The following is a 21753-nucleotide window of genomic DNA, read 5'->3' as shown; positions in this document are numbered from 1 at the left end:
ACTCAAACTTATCAGGTAGAAGTTTTTTACTTGATCTAACACCAATTTCTTGCAATTAATTCACATGGAAATGTGTAGCAGCTAAAGAGGAGAATTAACAATCAGATTTTGGGAGTTAAAGGGTGAAAGCAAATTTTAGCCGTTGCTTAGCAAAACCGCGTTGTGGATTATCTTTTAGAATCTTTTTCAGCTCTGCGATCTTTGCAAAATGTGGATGCATATGCATCTGAGCTCTTATATGAATGCGGAAAAAAAATTAAATTGGCTTGACATGGTTAAATATTTTGCTTAGAATTATATCCACAACGAGTTCTCATAGTTTGTGAATCTTTTTTGAAAGCTTATTGTACAATTGCAATGTATGTCGTACCGTCTGAATTTAATGACAATGACTGCAGTTATCATTACATATAATATATTCATACCTCTAGTATTGTATCAGTTTATTGATTAATGGAAGATTTAAATCATTGACATAAATGTATCTTATAGCCTGTTCTCAAAAATCTATTCCGGCTATCATTGAACGCAATATCCCTTTAATAACCATTTTATTTAAAAAGTGAACGAAAAAACATATTTCAGACAACAAATACAAACTTTTGCAATTCTAAGAGATCAAGTCTTCAAGTTTCCATTGCGCACAACGGAAAGCCTTAATCACTTTGTTTTTAGAGAACATTTCCCTTAGAAACAAAAAAGTTACAAAACAGTCGTATACCTAGTATCATCGTAATGAACAAGAACTCATCTTAAATCACCGACAATTCTATACATAACTGATTGATATTTTTCTTTCTCATCCCCATCGTCATCTACCTTATCGCAATAATCGTCAAAATCATCACGATCTGATTGTTTACAGACTTTGCTTAATTTTTGGAGAACCACACAACACGATGAGGTCTGCGAGGTCTGTCTTTGCACTTGTAAATCCCAAGTAACATAATCTTGATCTAAACCCACCCACTGAAATCATGTGGAAAAAGTTCACTTCTTTATTTATTTGACTGCCTCTACTCACTGCATCTTCATTGTACAACTCCGTAAGCCCCCTTCAGAAGCTAACGAGACTAATGGTGTTTATTTTTATAGGGTAAGGAGAATATATTTTATGTAATTTTGTCTGCTGTAATTCTAGAGAGACTTCAAAATTCTCCTTGGTATAATATATATATACATTCATTACTATTATTCTCAAAATCGTTCAGAGATTCTCTTCAAATTATCAGAGTTCAAATGGGTGGAGCTGTGTCCCGGTAGAGCATGGCCAACTTCTGATGACATGCTAGGGCATCTGGTCGTTTGTCTACTTCTTCATCCAAGCAAACCTGCAATAGATCTTGCCATTCAGGCGGGGGTTTCTTCCTGTCTTAGTCGACTTGCATTGGCCTGTTACGTTCAGCATCCTGACCACTAACCACTCTAGCGTCTCCCTCTTTATCTGTAAGGGCTCTCTTCCCATACCACATCTGCTAGGGCATTATACCAAAGCTGTAGATATCAGCCTTGCTATCGTAAAACCCTAATCTGATCACTTCTGAGGCAATGTAAAAAGTTTCCTTTATGTTCCTGTGGTCATCTTGGCTTCGCTAGAAACATTGACATTAGTGACCCTGACATCAACTTCATGTTTCAGCTGTGAAATAATGCATATAGCAAAAGACAGAAGCAGAAGACTCTTTTAAGCTTACTGGAAAGCTTCATTTGTACTTCTTTTCTGCTAAGTCTGCGGCGGTTCTCGCTTCAATGCAGTATAAATGTAATAGCTAGAGAATGTTTGGGCTGTTTTTATCATATGCCACTCTGAAATATGATAAAATTTGGACTATTTTAAAATAAAATCTCCATCGCCCGTAGAGTATCAACCAACGTCCACGAAGTGAATTTTTGCACAACATCTGGAGACGTGAGGTACTTGGACAGTGAGGTGACAGCGCAAAAGATCTTCAGTAGAGCATTGTTAACAGAAGACTGGAAATTCATCAAAAATTATCATTATGATAGTTCGTTTATCAATTGATATTGACATAAAAGCTCGCTTTCTAAATTATCCCTAGCAACTATTACCCAAGACCTCGGTCATCAGTATATGCGGTAGGTAATCTTTTGCTTTTGTTGTACAATTGTTGTTAAGGCGAGAATTGTGGAAGTCCTTGAATGGTTAGAAACTTAAGCCGGAGTATGTTTATGACGTCAAATATATAATTATCTACTTGTTGGTACAACATCTTTGCAACTTCTTCATCAAGAACACTTTGACGCTTTCTCAATTCAACACCAAAAGTTGTCCTTAATATAAAAATTATTATAATACATTGCACCCTAATTAATCGATCACTGACCTTCAGCAGGCTGTGTGACCAAAACAATTCAATTTTCTTGTAATCCGAGCCCCTTTCTCGAAATTTCTTTGAGTGCACAAAGGGTGAGATCTGCATGGCTAGAGATCTTAGCTAACTTGTCAAGACAGACCGTTTTGTCTCCTGATTCCTGTCTTTAAGGTGTGCAACCATCTTGAGTGTATCTAGCTAGGAAGGAGCTGCTCCCCAAGAATTAGACTCGACAAGTTAATTTTTCCTGAACTGGTCTCACCTAAAATGAAAAGCTATTTTTTAGCCTGTTTAGCTCCTCTAAATTAGCTTATCATGGTTTGAGCTGCGAGAAAATGTGATGCTTAGAACTGTCAGGGCTGTCCTAGAGCTTTTCTAAGCTGTAGTATAGCTGTACAAACTACGTGAAATCTGATTAGTCTATCCAATTTCTAGAAACAAAACCTATTAAAAGCTGTATGTAATCTCGTACCCAGATTCTACCGTGTAACTGTAGCCTTAAAGGGCCTGGGTACGAGACTATGGCCTAGTTATAAAAGTACTTTGGTTGTCCATAGAAGCCCCCAAAAGTTACAAATCACTCGATTTAACGGCTCGCGGACTTGAAAGGTTTTCTGTTTTCTTTCAACATCCCAGTTGTACTTATCACATTACAAAACGAGAGAAAATGTCGTTTCTCGTTTAATCATACATTTAAATCAGCTTCCTGACTCACAAACTTTGGGAACATAAAGAATTGTTGTGGACGAAAATTTTGTGTATTCTTTTCTCTCCGGACTCCGTTTGTGAGAGGAAATTTTGTCGTCAAGGTGTCCAACGTTTGGCGCTAAGAGGGCACGAAGTTTGTCTTTCATCTTGGTGCTTGATTAAACAAGTCTCCAGGTCCTTAAGGAATTTATGTTAGGTCGCTCGTTTACGTTTGTCCTCTACCTTAGCCTTTTTCAAAAGCACGATCTCTTAATACATGAAAATCAGTAAGCAATTCATCATGACTGGCACCGAGGGATACAGCGAGTTTTGGGGAAACAGAACTCATTATTATCCGTCGGACGGGTCATCAAGGGTTTTATAGTACCTCTCAACTCTGATCCAAAACAGACTAATAACCGTAAAAAAATAAATAAATAAATAAATAAATAAAAGGGAGTTGCACTCTTTACAAAGATGTACGGGTGCTTATTTGTTTCAAATTGCTCGAAAAGATCATGTGATACTTCGCTGCGTTCATGTTCTAAAATACACAAACTAAAATGATAAAGGCAGCAGGGGGCAATCAGTGGAAAACTCCGTTAAGTGTTTTAAACTCTAAACTTGGAGTAACATTCCTGAATTGAGCGGCAGTTTCATTTCATCAACAGCTCTGCTCAACCTTTTCTTCCCTAGAGCAACAACTTTACACAATCGATCGATACCAGCCAAGAACATTACTGTGTGCCCCGTGATTTTAATGCTTTGTGGAAACAGCTGTCACGTAACTGGAAGACTTAATCTGGTGTTGATGTCTACATAATTTTATCTGAGTTATTTCCTGATCCTTGACACTTAGATGAATTAACCTCGCATTACTTGTCTTCCTTACCTCTCTTGCCTTGAAACTGGATTTTTTCGGCAACATCGTAAGTTTCTGTTTCACCACGCTTTTAATATCGTCCAATGTTTTCAAGTCTTCATGCAAAACTCCTAAGCACGCCAGTGTTTGAAACATTACTGCAATGCCGTCGATCTCGTCTATAGCTGTTGCTGACAGATTCATCTAGCATATACAAAGAAATAACACAGTTTTGAGAGCTGTGGAAAAGTAAGATCCACGATGGGAATCAGTGATCGGAAGTCAGTCAATCAATCCATATCAATACTGCGGTGTGATTTCTTTTAAATGGATTTGTTTCCAACTAGTGAACAGTTCAGAGGGTTTAACAATAACACCGCTTCTACTCAACCGTGACAACCTATGTCCGAAGTAAGGCAATAGAGTAAATATAAAACCCCGTATGTGATTAACAGCCCAATTGTACGTAACGTAAAAGGTAACTGTTTATTGTTCAAGACATCTTAAAAAAGCGTACGCAACATGGGTACGTCGATAGGCATTGATGAAATCGACGATATTGAGCGCATGTCCGAGGTAATGAGGTGTCGAGGTCTATCGTTAGGAGGACTGCAGACATTAGACCAGATGAAACAGAGGGCGAAAAAGGCTCTCAGAATATCAGAGAAGGTAAGAATGAAACATCTTTGGCTGCGTATCGATTCAAACTCAAGGTACACTGATATTGCCATACTGTCGCAGAATTATCAAGAACCGATGACCTTAAATACCGGGCCTACGGTAAAAAGAAACGCTGAAGTTATCGGCCGAAATTGTCGACCAACTGTCTTGTGGCCGGCAATTTATATGTTTAGGTTAAAAATTGGTTTATTCAGAGACACCGTACGTTACAGCAATTCAAAGCGAAACCAATGGACACCAATAACTTTATTAGTTGTTGACTGATTGTCAAACCAAACGTATACTCCACATTTAGAGCTTATTAATTATACTACTAAAGCTCTTTGTTCAACATTTATCATTTCGTTATTTCAAGCGTAAATCACATAGCGGAATAACCTAGGGGGGCGAAACTTGATAATCAGTGTAGCATAATTCAATGAACTTTCCCTAAATTCTATTCTGAGCTCGTGCCGAAGAAAGCGAATATGTTTAGAATGTCAAGCTGCATGTTGTTTGTCCTCCCTCGTCAAATCTGTAAAGAAGAACTTCTTCAATGGGTACCGGATGGATTTGGGCTCAAACCCCGATTTAGAGCTATGATGATAGGCTGTAGACAAATTTATCACGACTCTCATCCGCGTTATTTATCGCTGTATATTGGCACTTACAGCCCTACTCGAACAAGTAAATTCCTCTGATAGTTTCCGCTCTTTTAATGGAAAGAACCGCAATGTTTCTCTGGGTGGAGGTTGATATTCTATGAAAAGCCGATGGCCCATCGATATCTTCTGACAGTTAAGCACTGATGGGTTATCTTGCGTGATAAAGATAACAGTTTCCTTTGTGTTGTCCTTTCCTGTTGAAAGGCAGAATCTATATTGTTTGAAAAATTCACTTCCGAGAGGATTTTTAATCGTATGTTAACGTTTGACTTGAACAAGAGGTTACACGGAGCCTATATTCTGGCCGAATTTGCCGTTCAGAGGGAACGAATCGAAGGCCGTGCGGTTTTTAGGAAAATCGCTATTAAGTGCTTTTCATTGTTTACTTAACATGGAGAGTTATGGAGATCATGACTTTGGAACAAGTTGATGCCATTACAAATTGGAAATACTGAAATCGCTACTTGAAATGCGGGAACTAGCGTAAAGTCAACAGAAAAGGAATAAGTCACTTTGTGACTTAGGTTGAGTCACGGAGAAATCCAGAGTGATGGTAACCATCGAACTCCGCAGAATAATAAACGCATACCTCAGGCGTTATAGAAAACCAGTGCCAAATAGACTCCTTATCAAATTTCCGGTTGCAAAATTCATCAAATTTTAACGCTGCGATTGAAATCTTTCTCTGCCTGCACGAGCCAAATTCCCCAGAAAAGTATGGGTTTTTTTCGCTTTAGTAATCTACTAATCTATCCCATCGGCAATGTTTACCTAAGACAATGGAATTAATTTATCGACACAACGATATCTGCCGGGTTTTACCCGATATTCCTCGCTTTTGGCTTTTGTTCGTTTCGTCACAATCATTTCAGAATGGTGAGTGAGAAAAAAAAGCTTACCTTGCGGAAATGTCCTAAAAGGAGTGATTGGCACTAGAAGTGCACGCATCGAGTTCTGGATGCACTTGAATAGTCTGTTTAACAAATGCAGACGTACAGTTATTTTAATCCCTACCAAATTATGTCAAGACGAACAAAACAAAAAAAAGTACAGCCGTCCTGCCTCGAAACAGGACAGATTTTGTCGGCATGAATTTTACGAGGTGAGACTGACAGCTCGTAGTTGGCAAATCACATCTTTTGTTTTTAGGTGCTGACAGGGTTGGTGGGGGAGGGGGGGGGGAAGGAGGCGATCGGAAATGGGTGAGGATACTTGTCGTACCTTTCAGTGGTCAAAATCAGTGATCTGGTACCTTTTACAGTGTCTCAAACTTTAGTGGACTACCAGATACCCAACTGGTACCTTTTCGGGTGTTTTTCGCTCAATAAAATGCCTGAAATAAGCATTACTAGGACGATTTTAATGATCTGACTTGAGCCTCTGGAGCATACGATAAAGGAGTTCTTATTTTTGGGATTTTTTAATTTTTTTGTGTTTAAATTGGTACTTTTTAGGGGTAGATATCAGTTGTTGCCACTCTCACACGGATGAGTCAGGTACCTTTTATAATTTTATAGGGGTCGTTTTCGAAACTCCCGGCGCGCATCCTCGCTCTCTTGTGTATAGGGGTTCCCTGGGGGGTGCTGATACGTGCAGCACACTTGAAATTTAGCAAGGAAAAATTTTTGTCAGCGTCTTGTAGCTGCTGCGGAAGGGCCCTTTACCACTGTGTGCTTAATTACGCGTCCCGCCAGACTGCGGGAAGCCTACAAAGTGCTCAGACATTAGTATAGAAAACTCCGCCTCTCTCTAGATTTTTGGTAGCCTATTTACCAACTCCCGATCGAGACCTAAGTCTGACGGGACGCGTAATTTTGCACAAGGTGGTAAGTAGCCAGGTTATATGAATTTTCCAGACGTCTTGCGTACTATCTGTGGAACACGCTTGCCAAATAGGCATTTGGAATCGACTTAACCCTACCATCTCCGCAGGTAACTTAAAATGTCTTTTATACAACTACGCAAGGGACCGACCTGAGATATGCAACGTCGGTCTTCTCGATAACTATACCCAAAAGTCCTACAAGCGAACGATTTAAGAGCGAATTTTTTTATCACCGCGTAGGAGGTGGCACATGATCGGAAAAATCACTATCCTCATATTTCGCTCAGAGATACCTTAGGGAAATTCTATAAACGTGGTATAATTTTTTTGTTCAGAGCTGTTTTTATTTTCTAGAAAATCACCAAACACTGTATCGAGCCCCAACCGCCATAAAATGGCCGAAATGAAGTCGACGAGTAGGGCAACAAAACCTTTATTCCTCAAAAGCGCAAAAGAAAGCAAGTCTTTCTGAATTTTACCTATTTGTATACGAGGTATTAAAAAATGATTTGAATCTAATAACGGGCTTGTTGACTTAACTATGAATTATTGGCGAATATTTGAAAATAGCCAAAATTTGATTGATTAAAAATGACATTTTGGAGCAGTTTTTCAATAAAAAATTTTCCTACCTGGTATAACTCGGAATCACTTGAGATGAGCATTTTTACAAAGTGGAAAGAATGTTCTTTCCATGGATATAAAAATTAATTTGGGGCACTTAATTACTGCGAAGAAGTAGCCCGGTCTATTTCGTGCAAATCGCAATGCTGCCATGTAAACAACCGCAGATAATCCAATTAGGCTTTTTATTGTCGAAGCCATAATTCCAACAAAATCTTATCGCTTTGACCTATACTAGATTGTAAACTGGATTTATTAAGCTCACCTGGCGAAAAACACCTTTCTAAGATTGGTTCCTTGCCTCAATCTTGTTATAAAGAGACTTGACAACAGCTTCGATAGTACAGCACTACAGGCGGTGTATACCAAATCACAGTGAAAACATCTCACGAAGGTTCCTGCCGGAAACGTCGCATTGCTGGACATATTTGAGCTTGGAACACTCACATTTTACAAGTCTTCCTTTCGCAATAAGAATGGAAGTTTGTTTTTTATAGAACGAGCCAGAGCATCCTGACAGATGAAGTGAATCATTGACGTTCGTTTTTTTGCGATGGTGTCACGCAATAACATGTCACTCGAAAGGAAGCTCGGTTACCAATACGCTCTTATTTACTTTCCTTCTTATCCCCTATTTTTTATTTCCGGGAAAAAGTTTTAAATCCAGAATTTAAAATTACCGTTGTTTGCATTTTTTAAGCGCGATACCACACACGGATATTCCTAAGGTAATCTTCAATGCAGCGACACTTAGATTGTGGTAAACACGAGCGAGCTTTAGAGCGCGAGACCTTAACAGACAGAGCTGTTAAGGTGTATGGAGAGAAACTGGAGGGAGAGACCCCTTCAGTACCAGAGGTTATTGCAAACAGTAGACTTGACATCATACCAGACTCGTGCAGAAAAGTACCAATGGGCTGGGCACTAAGGGCTGGTGCCCCACGAAAGAGATTTATTTCCAGCCAGAAGGCCTATCTTACTGCCAAATTTAAACTGGGGGAACAATCAGGACAGAAAGCAGACCCTGCATCAGTTGCACGTGCGATGGTAAGCGCCAAAGATGCGAGTGGTAACCGCCTGTTTACAAGCGACGATTTCCTTACAGCAAATCAAATAGCTGCCTTCTTTTCCCGACTGGCTGCGAAAAAGACCCTCCAGGATGACGAGGAACTGTCTGATGACGACTTGGAGGCCGCTGCAAGTGAAGCAAGAATCCAAGAGCTGTCGAATGCGGCTTTAAAGGAACTGGCGCTTAGACGCCCTATCACATATAATGCGTACAATCTTTGTGAAATGGCAGCAAAGTCCAAGTTAAAGAGCTTTTCCATTTCATTGCCGAAGGATATTTGCTTATTTTTTAGCATTGATATCAGCGATATCTCCGTTCATCGTAAGCAGCCTTACATGAGCAAGATCGAAGCCCTTTGTTTTAGCTGTACCTGTCAGCAGTGACGAACTACATGTAGCTTGAATATTGGTTTCATTGACCAGGAAAACACCTAAAGTATATGACACTGTATTCTTTTCCTTTCTTTCTTTCTTTCTTTCTTTTTTTGCTTTATAAAACCCATTTTGTTAGCTGGTATGGAGGAACTTCCTGATTTCTTGAATCTCCGAGGGTACGCCACCTCTGTCTTGTCGAGAATTCGGGATCTCAAAGAATGGCCGATTAATTGTTTGATTAAGGGACGGGAAACAACTTTTTCCGAGTTCGAGTTGAGAAAACTGTCAAGTTTCTAGCGATGGCCATTATCATCGTAGCAATCAAGGTACAAAATCGAAAGGTTTAAATTGATGAGCACGCTATCGTAAGGAAAATTAAAAAAAACAACAACAACAACAAAAACAAAAAACAGAGATTGTGTAAGTCCAAAGCTTTAAAAAATGTAATTGTCATGACCTACAGTCAGGCGATATCAAATAACACGTACTGTCTCGCGGCCTGATACAAGCGGCCGACTTTGTGACTCGAAGATTTACGTTTTTAGTGAAGTTTAACGTTCAAAGTGCTTAGATAAAGCACGAAATTGTTAGTCTGTTGTTCTGTTTACATAGTCGGTAGAATTTTTCCAGTGTCATTAGAAAAGAACGCCTCACCGTGGAACCTGTCTGCCTGCCACTGAAAGTCGTGGTAGACCTTATCGATCCACTAGGGACACGTAGGTGATGTATATAATCACGGAGCACTAGATAATTAACTTCCAGTTGTTTTAGTTAACTGGGAAGTTCGTCATTTGAGAGGTTACGCATGACGTTTGTTTTTCCCGCGAACGTCAAAAATTCAATTTCTGTCGTCTGTCTTTAGGCGTGTGTACACAGAATTAAGTAGGTTTGTGTTTGTCGTGAATGTGTTATTTTATTTTATTTTATTTTTTGTGCAGGATTTTTTTAAGAATTCCATAAATAGGTAACCAAATGAAAGGCAAGCTTGCGTTTGCCGTTTGCCGTTAAACGTCATACTTAAAGTGCCTTTTGATAAATATAATCTTTGCAAGCGCGAAGTCGTGGAAATAGAGTCGATAACAACGCATGTATAGTCAGTACCAGGGGGTGACTAAATTTACGAAAACGTCAAAAAGTAGTTTTTCAGAATGGCACTGATTCAAAGCACTCAAAAGAGATCTACAGCGTTTTTTAAGTGAATTCGCGCAGGTTTTTGTTTAAAGCATAACACTAGTTGGCCCTGCGCTCGGTACAGCGATGTCTGCAGACGAATACCTGTCTGGGTGTCCTGTGCACGTTTAGCGTGATTGCGCGACAAACATGAGTGATGACACACGACTTCGTTGGTGAACATCGTTGTGCCATTTGGGGAGCCAAACGTTTCTTAACTGAAACTGTAAGCAATCAAAGCATCTTGGTTTATCGTGCAAAAAAGACTTTTGTATATACTGGAGTTGTATGGAAGCAGAAATAAGTCAAGAGGTGCGATGGTCTGCGATGATTTATGAACAGCTTCGAGTATTGTAAATGGTCAAGCCGGACGTTGTAAACACTTTTCAAGTGAACATGGCGATTTGAAACAAAAATAATGGAAACATCATTCCTTAATCACTGGTTTCAGAAGGTAAGGGTAACATATTGAGTTTCTGATAAAGCACAGCTCAAAGCGGTAAGATTTTGCAGAAATTATGGCTTCGATAATAAAAAAATAATTGGATTATCTGCGGTTGTTTACACGGCGGCGTTGCGATTTGCACGAAATAGATCGGGCTATTTCGTCGCAGTATTTAAGAGCCCCAAATTAATTTTTATATCCTTGAAAAGAACATCGTTTCCAATTTTCAGAAATGCTCATCTCAAGTGATTCCGAGTTATACCGAGTAGGAAGAATTTTTATTGAAAAACTGCTCCAAAATGAAATTTTAATCAATCAAATTTTGGCGATTTTCAAATATTCGCCAATAATTCATAGTTATATAAATAATCCCGTTATTAGGTTCAAATCATTTGTTAATACCTCATATACAAATAGATAATATTCGGAAAGATTTGCTTTCTTTTGCGCTTTTGAAGAATAACGTTTTTGTTGCCCTACTCGTCGGCTTCATTTCGGCCACTGTTATGGCGGTTGGGGCTCGATACAGTGTTTGGTGATTTTCTAGAAAATAAAAACAGTTCTGAACAAAAAAATTATACCACGTTTATAGACTTACCCTAAGGTATCTTTGAGCGAAGTATGAAGGTTGGGCTTTTTCTAGGCATGTGCCACATTTTTTTGATTTCACGCGGTCTCCAGAAAAATTCTCTCTTAAATGAACAGCAAATCTCCTTGTTAGCATGTAAGATGAGACGCTTATACAACGGTTCAATTGGTTAAACGGTGTGTAGTTTGTCAATCGAATTGACTTTTGTAAACATTCTTTGACTTCCGCCGGCAAAGGAAACATTGATGGATCTGGACATTTTAGTTTTCTGAATACAGCAATTCTTGAAAGGTTTTTATAGATATGAAAAGAGAGGAAAAAAAACCCATCTCTTCGTAATTCGGAGGTTGATTGATCTTTGAATTTGTGTCACGCTTGTCATGCAACTAATATAATAATGTGGAGAAGATTTATTCGAAAAGAGATCATTTTATCTTTTCAATCAGCGACAAATGCTCAAAAGAGCGGCTCAGGGCCTGTTTACATGGAGGTGGGGGACTCCAGGTGGGTGAGGTAACCCGCCTTGCCGTGGTCGAAAAATAAAACGCGTTTACATGTAATCTTACAACCCCGGGGTGCTGGGGTGAGGTTTCTTTAGGTTGTTGTTGCGCTTGCAATTAGGGAGTTTCAGCATAGGCGTCCCAAGCTCACATCTCGAGAAAGACGAAAGATCAATTCTCGGACACATTTGTGTTTGTTCATGAAAGCGTCACGCGTTGTGTTACGCGGTGTTAAGTTACGCGAATCGTAGGCTTAATACGTTATAAGGATTAGTTTGTGAAACGAAATATGGTCGATTTACAACGCTAAATATTCCGAAATGTGAACACCCCTTGTATGTCCCTTGCGGTTTCTGGTGATTTTCGCCAGACGGTTAGGAAATGTACAAAGTTTTAAAACACACGTGTTTAACTTTTGAGCTTTTTGCCATGAATACGACCCCAGTTAGGCGGGTTACCCCACCTTGAGACGTTTACATGGGAAATTCTCACTCCGGCTGACAGGTTTACCCTACCTGGCAGACCGGGCAACCCGCCTTGGCGGGTTACCCCACCTATCATGTAAACGTGATCAAGATTTAATAAGAGATCATATGGAAAGGCGGGTTACCTCACCTACCTGGGGTCCCCCACCTCCATGTAAACAGGCCCTAAATTTGCGAAGCGAGCAAGGTCCGAAATACGATACGTTAAGTTCAACAGGGTTGCGCCATTCAATGGAATGATGGAGTGGTGGAATGGCGGAATATTCTACAACGCGGAATGCCTTGTTGTGTGAAACAAAAATCTCACAAAAATGGAATTGCAATGAAATGAGAAAATTATTTATAATCAACAGGCAAATCTGAATATTAAAAGAACGCTAGTTTAGCCATAATAGGAGCTTAGGGATAGACCCTCAGAGGAAAGGTGAGGTACTTGAACTAGCCCCTATAAATTATTATTACTATAACTTTTGTTATCATTATCATCATGATTATAATAATTATTATTTTATTAATAATATGATAACTTGTTACCATTTCATTTGTAGTTGAGTGTCAATTATTTACTACATTGGTGAATCAACTTTCTATTGTGGAACAGGGCTCTCATAAATATGTGGAATGTGGCAGGTTTCCGTTTAGCATACGTGACAAATCTTCTTTAACGCTACCTTATCATCATACAGCCCCTGGTTCTTTTCGATGCTTCAAAAAATTGTGCTATATCTGTAGCCATATGCAGTCTTTACTGCCTATTTTTTATCAGTGCGTTAACAATTCAACCAATTCACAGTAATGGTTTGTGCGTTAATTTAAATAGATATTTTAAAGACTCGAAAGATAAGTATAAACTGAAGAAAGCTTGGTTAACGTTTATGCGCGGCCCAGCACTTCAAGTCTGAGTACACTCGATGCCAAAACTTAACCTCATTTCCAAGCTATGGCCACCACATTGGTTTATGCCAATTAAAAAAATGCCACGAAGCGCCTATTGTGCATTTTCCTACGGAGGAAAACCCAAACCGAATTTCTGATTCTAGCCTGTTTACGGCCAAGAATAAGAATAATTCTGGCAAGTTTACGGCCAGAATAACAATTAATTCCAAATCAAAGTCGAACTCGAATCTAAGCTCAAGTATGTCAGTACAGTCAAACTTGTATTAAGGTCATTAAGCTGCACCGTATTAAATGATCATCCTGTATTAAGCGGTTGTAAATTCTCCTTAAATACTGTAACGTTAAAATTATCTTTCTTCTTCGGACTTTTAGGAAAAATATCACGCACGAGCATCTTGCAAGTCATTTTCTGGTCAGCCTGTATTAAACGGTTACCCCGCCATTCTTCATGAGTGACCTCTAAATACAGGTTCGACTGTAGAATGAAATGTGCATGCAAGGAAAAGTGCCCGTGCCTACGCCAGCTTAATCAGTCAACACACCGAAATGAGCTGTTTCCAAAGAAACCACCTCATTGAAGTAATTTTTATTTAATATTGAGTGACCGACACAGTAAAATAGTATAGCAAGTCTAGTAAGTTTTAGTGTCATACTGATATTTTTGCAAAGAAATTTAATCAATCCATGCTCCACTTATCAGGCCTTTTTAGCGTTGACAGAGGCCAGGGAAGAAGTCGAGAGAAGACAAAAGCACTTGCTAGAATTATGCGTGAGCACAGAGGCCTGTCTAAATATGATGAGTGACAAGGACTACGCTCTTCTGGAGCTGGGAGTCAAAAATCTCAAGAACCAATTGGCCTATCACATACAGAGATTAGAGAGAGTGGAATACGTCGTGCTTTTGTCAGGTTGGTTGCTGAAAAAGTTTTGAAAGTTCATAATTACGTGTAAGTTGACGCATGTGCGCGTGTCGTAACTTAAGTTTACTGCCAACTGCTCCATTTGCTCAGGCAAACTCTCCGCCGCAGGACTACGCCACTTGCTTACACGAGATACTTGACAGACACTACATGTCTCGCACAGTTTCATGCCAATGTCTACCAGACTTCACTTTTTATGCAATACATTCTCCGTTTTAACTATGCCTTCGTGTCCGTCATGGCCAATCTTTTGAACTTAATCACGTTTAATCTCTGGAATGAATTTCCTTGGCTTACGTCGAATCGATACTCGTCCTGCAGTAAGTCGTGTGAAGCTCACTTTTTGCATGTAAATAGTTAACAGGGACCGCGTACCAGCTCATGTTGACAGACGTCACGCAGCTTTTCCATACTCGTTCCCTCCTTTGTCATGAGGTTTGCTTAACGCGCATGACCGAGCGAACAACTTTCAGACTTTTTTCACTGAGAAGTCAAATCCTTTGCCTCTGGTCATAACTTTAAACGTCCTGATGACGTATAGTTGCAACGCCGACGCTAAAAACTCGAAAGACAGAAACATTGCATATTTTTTGTTGTTGTTTTGGTTTTTGTTGCTTTCTTGTTTCAATTGAATTGACTCATCTTGATCACAAAACGTGTTCTCTTTCAGAAATGTATGTACTGCGATTTCTTAAACTAATAAAGACCCACGACGAACAGTTTTCATTGCATGTTTCATCCCTTTCTCTATGCGGGAGATAAGTCTAAGTGTCTGCCAGGTTTTCAAGACTATTCGCTTCAGCAAACTATATATTTTTCACTGTTTTGTCCTAATAACGTTTCTTTTGTTTCAGTTTCCTTTTAACGGCTAGATTCCTGTCATTCGTGGTCGTGAGACTGACTTATATTTTTGATAAGGACCTTTTTTTGCATGTTTATGAGAAATTAGCAGTTTAAACCTAATCCGCAGGACTCGTCAAAGAGAATGGATCTGGAAAGTTAAACACCATTAATTCCACATTTTTCTTTAAACTAGTGTTTGTTCTTGACAGGTGAAAGAGATTCGAAAAAGAGCATGTTGTTGAGTCTGATTCTTGGGGAGCAACTCCTCCCTGACTCCTTCTTTGGCATCTCTTCCGTTGTCCGCGAATTAAGATATGGAGAAACCCACAAGCTGGTAGCGCACTATAAAGACGCAGATCCTGAAACAGGCCTTCCTTCAAAGACTATCCAGCCTGGGGAGATGGCTGTGAACTCTCAACAAATCTTTCTTCAAAAAATCTCCTGGTTTTTCCAAAATGAAGATCTGCAAGGTTCAGTTTTTGATAAGATTGAGATCTTTTGGCCAAACAACCTGCTTAAGGTTGGTGATTAGCAAGCTGAGGGTATAAATTGTAAATTGTGACTTGAGGATTGCTAAAAGCTACCATTAAGTTTACTGTAAAAGCTAGCATTATTCTTGGCAAATTTAGGTCTTGCAATATATTTTTGATTGACAGATTATCTTTGACACCTGACATGCATCGTTTTCGTACGTAATCTAATCCTTCGGGAGCACAGTTGCAACTTGATTTCTTGATCAGATAAAGAGTCAGGGATGTTTCAACAACAACATTTACAAAAAAACTTATTTCAAAAAAAGTCGTTTGACCTGTTTTAAGATTCACTCATCTCTCATCGTTTTCTCCTCTAGGAAAGAATCTTTGTGGTTGACAGTCCAGGATTTGGTAAATCACCCATCATGGACGAGAAAGTGAAAGCGTACCTTTCTGAAGCTTTCGCAGTTATCTGCGTCATTGACAGCTCAGCGCAGCAACGAAGGGTAAGCTGCATGGACAGGTGAAGTTAATGTACCCGCAGCGTTTGCCATGGCAGGGCATTTATTTACTTAACATATATTTATTTAACTCTGCGGTATAATTGACTGTGAATATATAAAAATCACATATTGAACTGCGGATAAAGACGGGAATATGAAAGCGATCTTCGCAGTAATGAACACTACTTGAGCAGTATTGAAAATAAGGCCTGAAAAAAAAAAAAAAAGAATCAGGCTTGTACGGGACTTGAATTCATGACCTTTGCGATACCGGTGCAGTGCTCTACCAATTGAGCTAACAGGCCAACTGGGAGTTGATCGTTATGTTGGTTCAATGTAAACCCGTGAAGTGATGAATAAATGACTGTAAATATATGAAAATTATATACGTGAACTGCGCATAAAGACGTGAATATGAAAGCAATATTCGCAATAATGAAAACTGCTTGAGCAGTAGTGAAAATAAGACCTAAAAAAAAATTCAGGCCTGTATGGGAGTTGAACGCATGACCTCTGTGATACCGGTGCAGTGCTCTACCTGCACTGCACCTGCTGATTACTTATTACTTTTGTCATCATTATTATTATTGCCCAGAGCAATCATTTATAACAGCTTTTGCTTGAGTGTTTTTAATATGTTGTTATTATTGTTGTTATCATTTTTATGATTATTATTATGATTATTAGTATTACTACCCTCGAAGGAACTTTTAACTCCATGTGTACGTTCGTCCTCATAGATGATGGAACCAATCAAACAATTCCGAAAAGTATGTCTTGACCATCCAGAATCCTCGTCAATTTTTCCTCTTTTCCTATGTAACAATTGGGATCAAGTATCTCAAGAAGAAGCTGATTCCATCAAAAATCACGTCAAGGGTGAATTCAGAGAATTCTGGCCTGAAATAGACCCAGATTCTCAAATCATTTACATTTCATCGCCTTACGCCACAAACGATGAAACAGTTGTCGCGGAGTTTGCGTCACTGATGGATGCTATTAAATCCACCGCCTTGCAAAACAGTAAAGCAACGCTGCAAATGCAGTGGAGGTAGGTTCTGTAGAGGGTCTTAAAAAAGTCGGTGAGGGTATTATGGTCCTAATTTACATCTTAACCTAGCTGGAGTTAGCATTTTTCTTGGCTAAGTGATGTACTCTTTTGCATCCAATTCCTATCTTATTATTGACTCCTTTTAGGAAGACCAGGTTATGTTGCCCTCGTGTCATGATCTAATGAGATTCATTCATTTGCACAGTGAAAATTAGATGGCTATTGCAAAGTGCTTATTTAGAAACTTTGCTAAAACCCATATAGCCTAGATACACTCAAATTCGCCAAAATAACAATGAATTTCTTCCTAGTTTGTAATTCGACTAGTTTATATCTTAAAGTTTCACCCACTTGGAATGATAAAGAATAAATTCAATAAACATTTTGGTGAAAAATGAACTTGACATTTGCATATTTTCATCTCTCAGGTGGCTTGACCTGGCCATTTCACGTATGACCCACCACATGAAAATGGTCATGGATCTTCTTTGCCCGCTCACCGATCGTACAGACGTCTCTGATTTACTTTCTGAACGCCTTCGTTACGTTGATTTACATTCTGAACGCCTTCGTTACGTTGAGAAGCGGCTGCGCTCAGTTGAAGACGAGTTGAATGAGCATTTCAGCAAACTGGCAGACGATACCGTTAGGGAACTTTCCAAACACCTCCAGTCTTGTGAAGTTATGGAAAAATTTACCTCTTGGACGCTTGAAGATATTCCACACGCTGGAGAAAGTTGGGAGGTAACCGAAGATCATATTCAAAAAGCATTTAGGTCGCGACTTGAGAACACGATTACCGCGTGGGAAGAAAAAAACCAAATTTTATTCAACACTCGCAGCTCTCTGGTCCAATTGTCCGACCAGCGATTTGATGAATGTAAGAATCTACTCCCGTACCGATATCTAGAGAACCTCGTCATTACGGACGCTGCTGCTGCTAGTGGATCAAATACTTGCAAGTCTTCAAATGACTTCGGGGCGGCCCAAATAGTTATGATGGGGCTGACAAGTCCAATTTGGGTTCCATTTGTCCTAGCAGCTTTAGCTAGCAGTGTTCCAGTTGTTGGTGTCATGACACTTAAAGAGAAAGTAAAAAATTTGAAACGTTCAAGAAAATATGGAAAAGACAAACGTAGATTCATCGTGGGAGCCTCCCATAAATACCTTTGCAAAGTGGTTCAAGAGCAACAGCTTTCGCTGATCGTGAAAGAGCAGCTCAAAGATGTTCATGTTTACCTTACAAAAGTTTCATCTCGTTTGCACGAGCTCTTAGCCGCCGACAAAATACTATGTCAGCAGCTCAGAGATGAGACCCGCTCTAGAGATGAAATTAAAAAATGCTATGGCCGTTTAAGAGAGATGAGTGTGAGAGAAAAGGAAAAGATGGCCCTCTTTTCCATTAAAGAATTACAGAGCATGGAAATAAGTCGTAATGACTTGGAGTGGGATCAAGACGATCCAGCTTCACTTCTTGGAAATGGAGCATCCGCTTTAGTTTATCGAGGAACATTCAGGTTACCAGGACAGAGCGAACCATTACAGGTGGCTGTGAAATTGTGGAGTAAAGAACTAAACGAATACAGCGCGATTGGCGTCCTTTCTAAGACAGAAACACTGAGGTTAGTTACATTTAAAATTTTTTTCAAATGACAATTGATAAATATAGTTGAATTTAATAAATAAAAGAGGGCTGTCTAAATAAGAATTTAACGTGATGTGACTATTATAGAAAATTAGATACTTTAGTTAGATCGGTATGTTAACATAGCAGTTGAAAAACGCCGAAATATTCGGGTACTTTGAACCCAAACGAACTTGAATAAAGGTCGATGCAACTATATCTTTTGCAGGAAGCTTTGCTTTCCCTTTATTGTCAAGTTCTATGGAACAGCATTGCTGAAGGAAGGCGATCAATTGCGCGTGATACATGTTTTGGAATTGTGCAAGGAAAACTTGATGAATCACATTTTTCAGAATCCTGAAAACATTCCTGAATCGTCTGGAAAAACCTCCGCCAAGAATAATGTGCTGTGCTGGGCAAAGGACGTAGCTGCTGCTCTAGAGTTTATACACAACCAGGGTATTGTTCACCGCAACTTCAAGCTGGAGAAAATCTTGGTGAGTTTCAAATATGTCTGAATTTTTACATTTGCTTCAATATCAGTTTGCTTGTGAGGGTCAGTTCGTCATTAATTATCTAATACGTTAGTCAAATAATTAAGAGTTACAAATTAAATGTAATAATTGTTAAGATCCGCTCAAATACTTTTTAATCAATAGTTCACGGTGTCAAGTGACGAACTGTAAATGCTATTGGTAAATTTTGCAGAAAGGGCCTTGTAGCTCTTAAAAGACCCGAAAATATTTTTGGTCATAGCAACTGCGCTTATATCATTCACCTCTTTTCAAAGCTTTCACACAGAAATGTCATTAAGGTCTCTGGTTTTCGCCTTTCTGAAGAGGCTAAGATCATCGCAGACACCATGACGGGAAGCGATGCCTACCTTGCCCCGGAAGTGATTCGTTGCAAAGAATACGATAACAAGACTGACATATACAGCTTTGGTATAATGCTTTGGGAGATGTGGTATGGTAAGAGAGCCACAATTGAAAAAGCGGAACATGTGTCGGACCAAGAGGCTAAGGGTGTAAGACCTCCATATGAAAAAGGCGCTATCAAGCCTCCAACTGGCTGGCAAGATCTAATGCAGCGTTGTTGGGATGGAAAACCCCACAATCGACCAGATGCGGCAGAGTGTCACAAGCTGCTGATTGCCTTCTCCCAGGAAGTTTACGCACCACCTCTATGAACATTAGTTATTAGGTAATCATCTTAAACGTATTTCCTATTTAAAGATAGAATTACTGTGCAACAATAGCAATTGCCAGTCTGATAACAAACTCGTTCTGATTGCTATAGTAGGTAGAAAAGAGTGACATACAAGGAAACATGTATTATGATACACTATAGTACCTGGTGGACTGATGCCGGGCAAGAACTCATTTGTAAAGGCATCCGAAAATGATTTCGCATAAAAGCTAACGAAAATGTTCTCTGCATAAAGGTGAATCTGTGTTTGAAGACTGTCATAACAATCAGGAAAAAAAATAGGAAAAACATAAAAAAACCAACAATTTCTTTTCTCTTTGGCACTTCAACTTTTCTTATCAATGTAAAGTAGTAGTAGTATTATTAGTATTGTTCTCAACATTTACGGCTATTAGTGACGTTTTTTTCTGGACCACAGATATAATGATTGCATCATTACCACAGTTTTTTTGCGTACGAGAACTTTCTATATGAGTAAAACAGCGTAAGTTTCTAAAGGTAAAAATGATGTGGGTAGAAAAACGCTCAGGGATCTAGGGAGCTGAGTTTCAAAACTGAGACGCGCACATTTGCATACGAAAGTGGAACGGTTTAGGCACTGGTAAATGAAACGTTTATGACAGCCAATTCAAAGGTTTACCTCCAACACCTGCTTATCATCTTCGTCCTTCCAAACTCATCTCGCACTTCATCGAGTTCTCATTCGCTCGCTTTCACGCACCTATGTTGTCTTTAGTTTTCGATTGAATTCCTGTACTTTGAAGGCTCAGCATTAAATTCATAATTTTCCACGTAAAACCAGTGTGACTGTAGATAAAGACTAACGCATCTCAAGTTAACACCTCCAGGCGTCTCGTTTTCACTATGTCTTACCTTCTTTTAAGAGGTCTCGTCTTTTTCGGATTCCACTTGGGGAAACCTTTAATATTGTAATCCCTCGGTTTCTATAGGACAATTTTTAAGGGAAATCACAAGCGGTTACAATACTTAACGTTTTATCGGAAACTAACATGAACAAAACTGACTCAACTTAGAGAGGTTAAAACTCTGTATTAGAACTTCTTACAATGCGTTTCAAGTATATTTTGAAAATAGCGACAGATTTAAAAACAAATTTAATAACAGAGCCTGATTCATCTCAATTCGGCCTTCAACTGAGCTATCTAATGTTGATCGAGAGAAGCACAGACGCAAATCTCATCGTCTATGTATATGTGATCGTGAACAAAGCAGAATACCAATACGAAGTTTGAAAAGGTTAAGGGACAAGAGCAGAAAGGTTAAAAAATTTGTCTATGCACGTATTCTCTCATGTATCCCCATGTCATCTACTTTGCACTGTTATATCAATACTATAAAAAACTATCAAATAAAAGGACGTTTAGGTTAAACTGTTGTGAAAAAATTCGTCAAAGTATAAGAAAGGTAAAATAGCGTGCCAGTCGATATTTAAAATTGTTTTCTTGTAACAAACTGGTGTGTTCTTGCAATAATGAGGCTCGTGTAGCAAATTATTGCAACTATAAATTAAGTGGAGACATAAAAAATCCTGGCCCTCTAACATATGTTGGCCCTAACAAAACAATAGTAACTCCATAAAGTCAAGGTAACAAGTTAGTTTTTGGACAGAATGCAGGACAACAATGTGTTGCAATGAGTTGCAATAAGACACAGGGGATCAGCTCTGCAAATGATCTTATACAAATAATGAATATTGGAAATCAGCTTTATTAAAGTTCATCACGATTATCAAGTCAATACTCGGAAAAATAGTGTCTAGTAATAAGTATTGAAATAGTAGCCAATTATGTATGACACTACCTCCCCCACCCCACCCCAGAAAAGGGTCTCTTCACACTACATAACAAATACTATTTTCAGCTCGGTATACATATGTGAGAAACCTACATCTCAAGCATACCAAGAAAAAAAACAATTACAGGAT

At 39.0% G+C, this 21753-nt stretch overlaps 1 protein-coding gene across 1 annotated transcript; it reads left to right on the top strand.

Annotated features, from left to right (window-relative positions):
- The first annotated feature begins 3984 nt into the window (after positions 1 to 3984).
- On the top strand, positions 3985 to 21179 carry LOC131777564 (uncharacterized). Its single transcript, XM_059093871.2, has 8 exons — positions 3985 to 4551; positions 13886 to 14093; positions 15158 to 15468; positions 15799 to 15927; positions 16665 to 16975; positions 17404 to 18597; positions 18829 to 19096; positions 19390 to 21179. Exons 1-8 carry the CDS (start codon positions 4405 to 4407, stop codon positions 19786 to 19788), a joined length of 2967 nt encoding a protein of 988 aa, XP_058949854.2. The 5' UTR covers positions 3985 to 4404; the 3' UTR covers positions 19789 to 21179.
- The last annotated feature ends 574 nt before the right edge of the window (positions 21180 to 21753 follow it).

The sequence above is a fragment of the Pocillopora verrucosa genome, chromosome 6 (genome assembly GCF_036669915.1).
Source record: "Pocillopora verrucosa isolate sample1 chromosome 6, ASM3666991v2, whole genome shotgun sequence".
Taxonomy (NCBI): Eukaryota; Metazoa; Cnidaria; class Anthozoa; order Scleractinia; family Pocilloporidae; genus Pocillopora; species Pocillopora verrucosa.
Note: the sequence above shows the minus strand (reverse complement) of the source record. Positions and strands in the feature narration are given on the sequence as shown.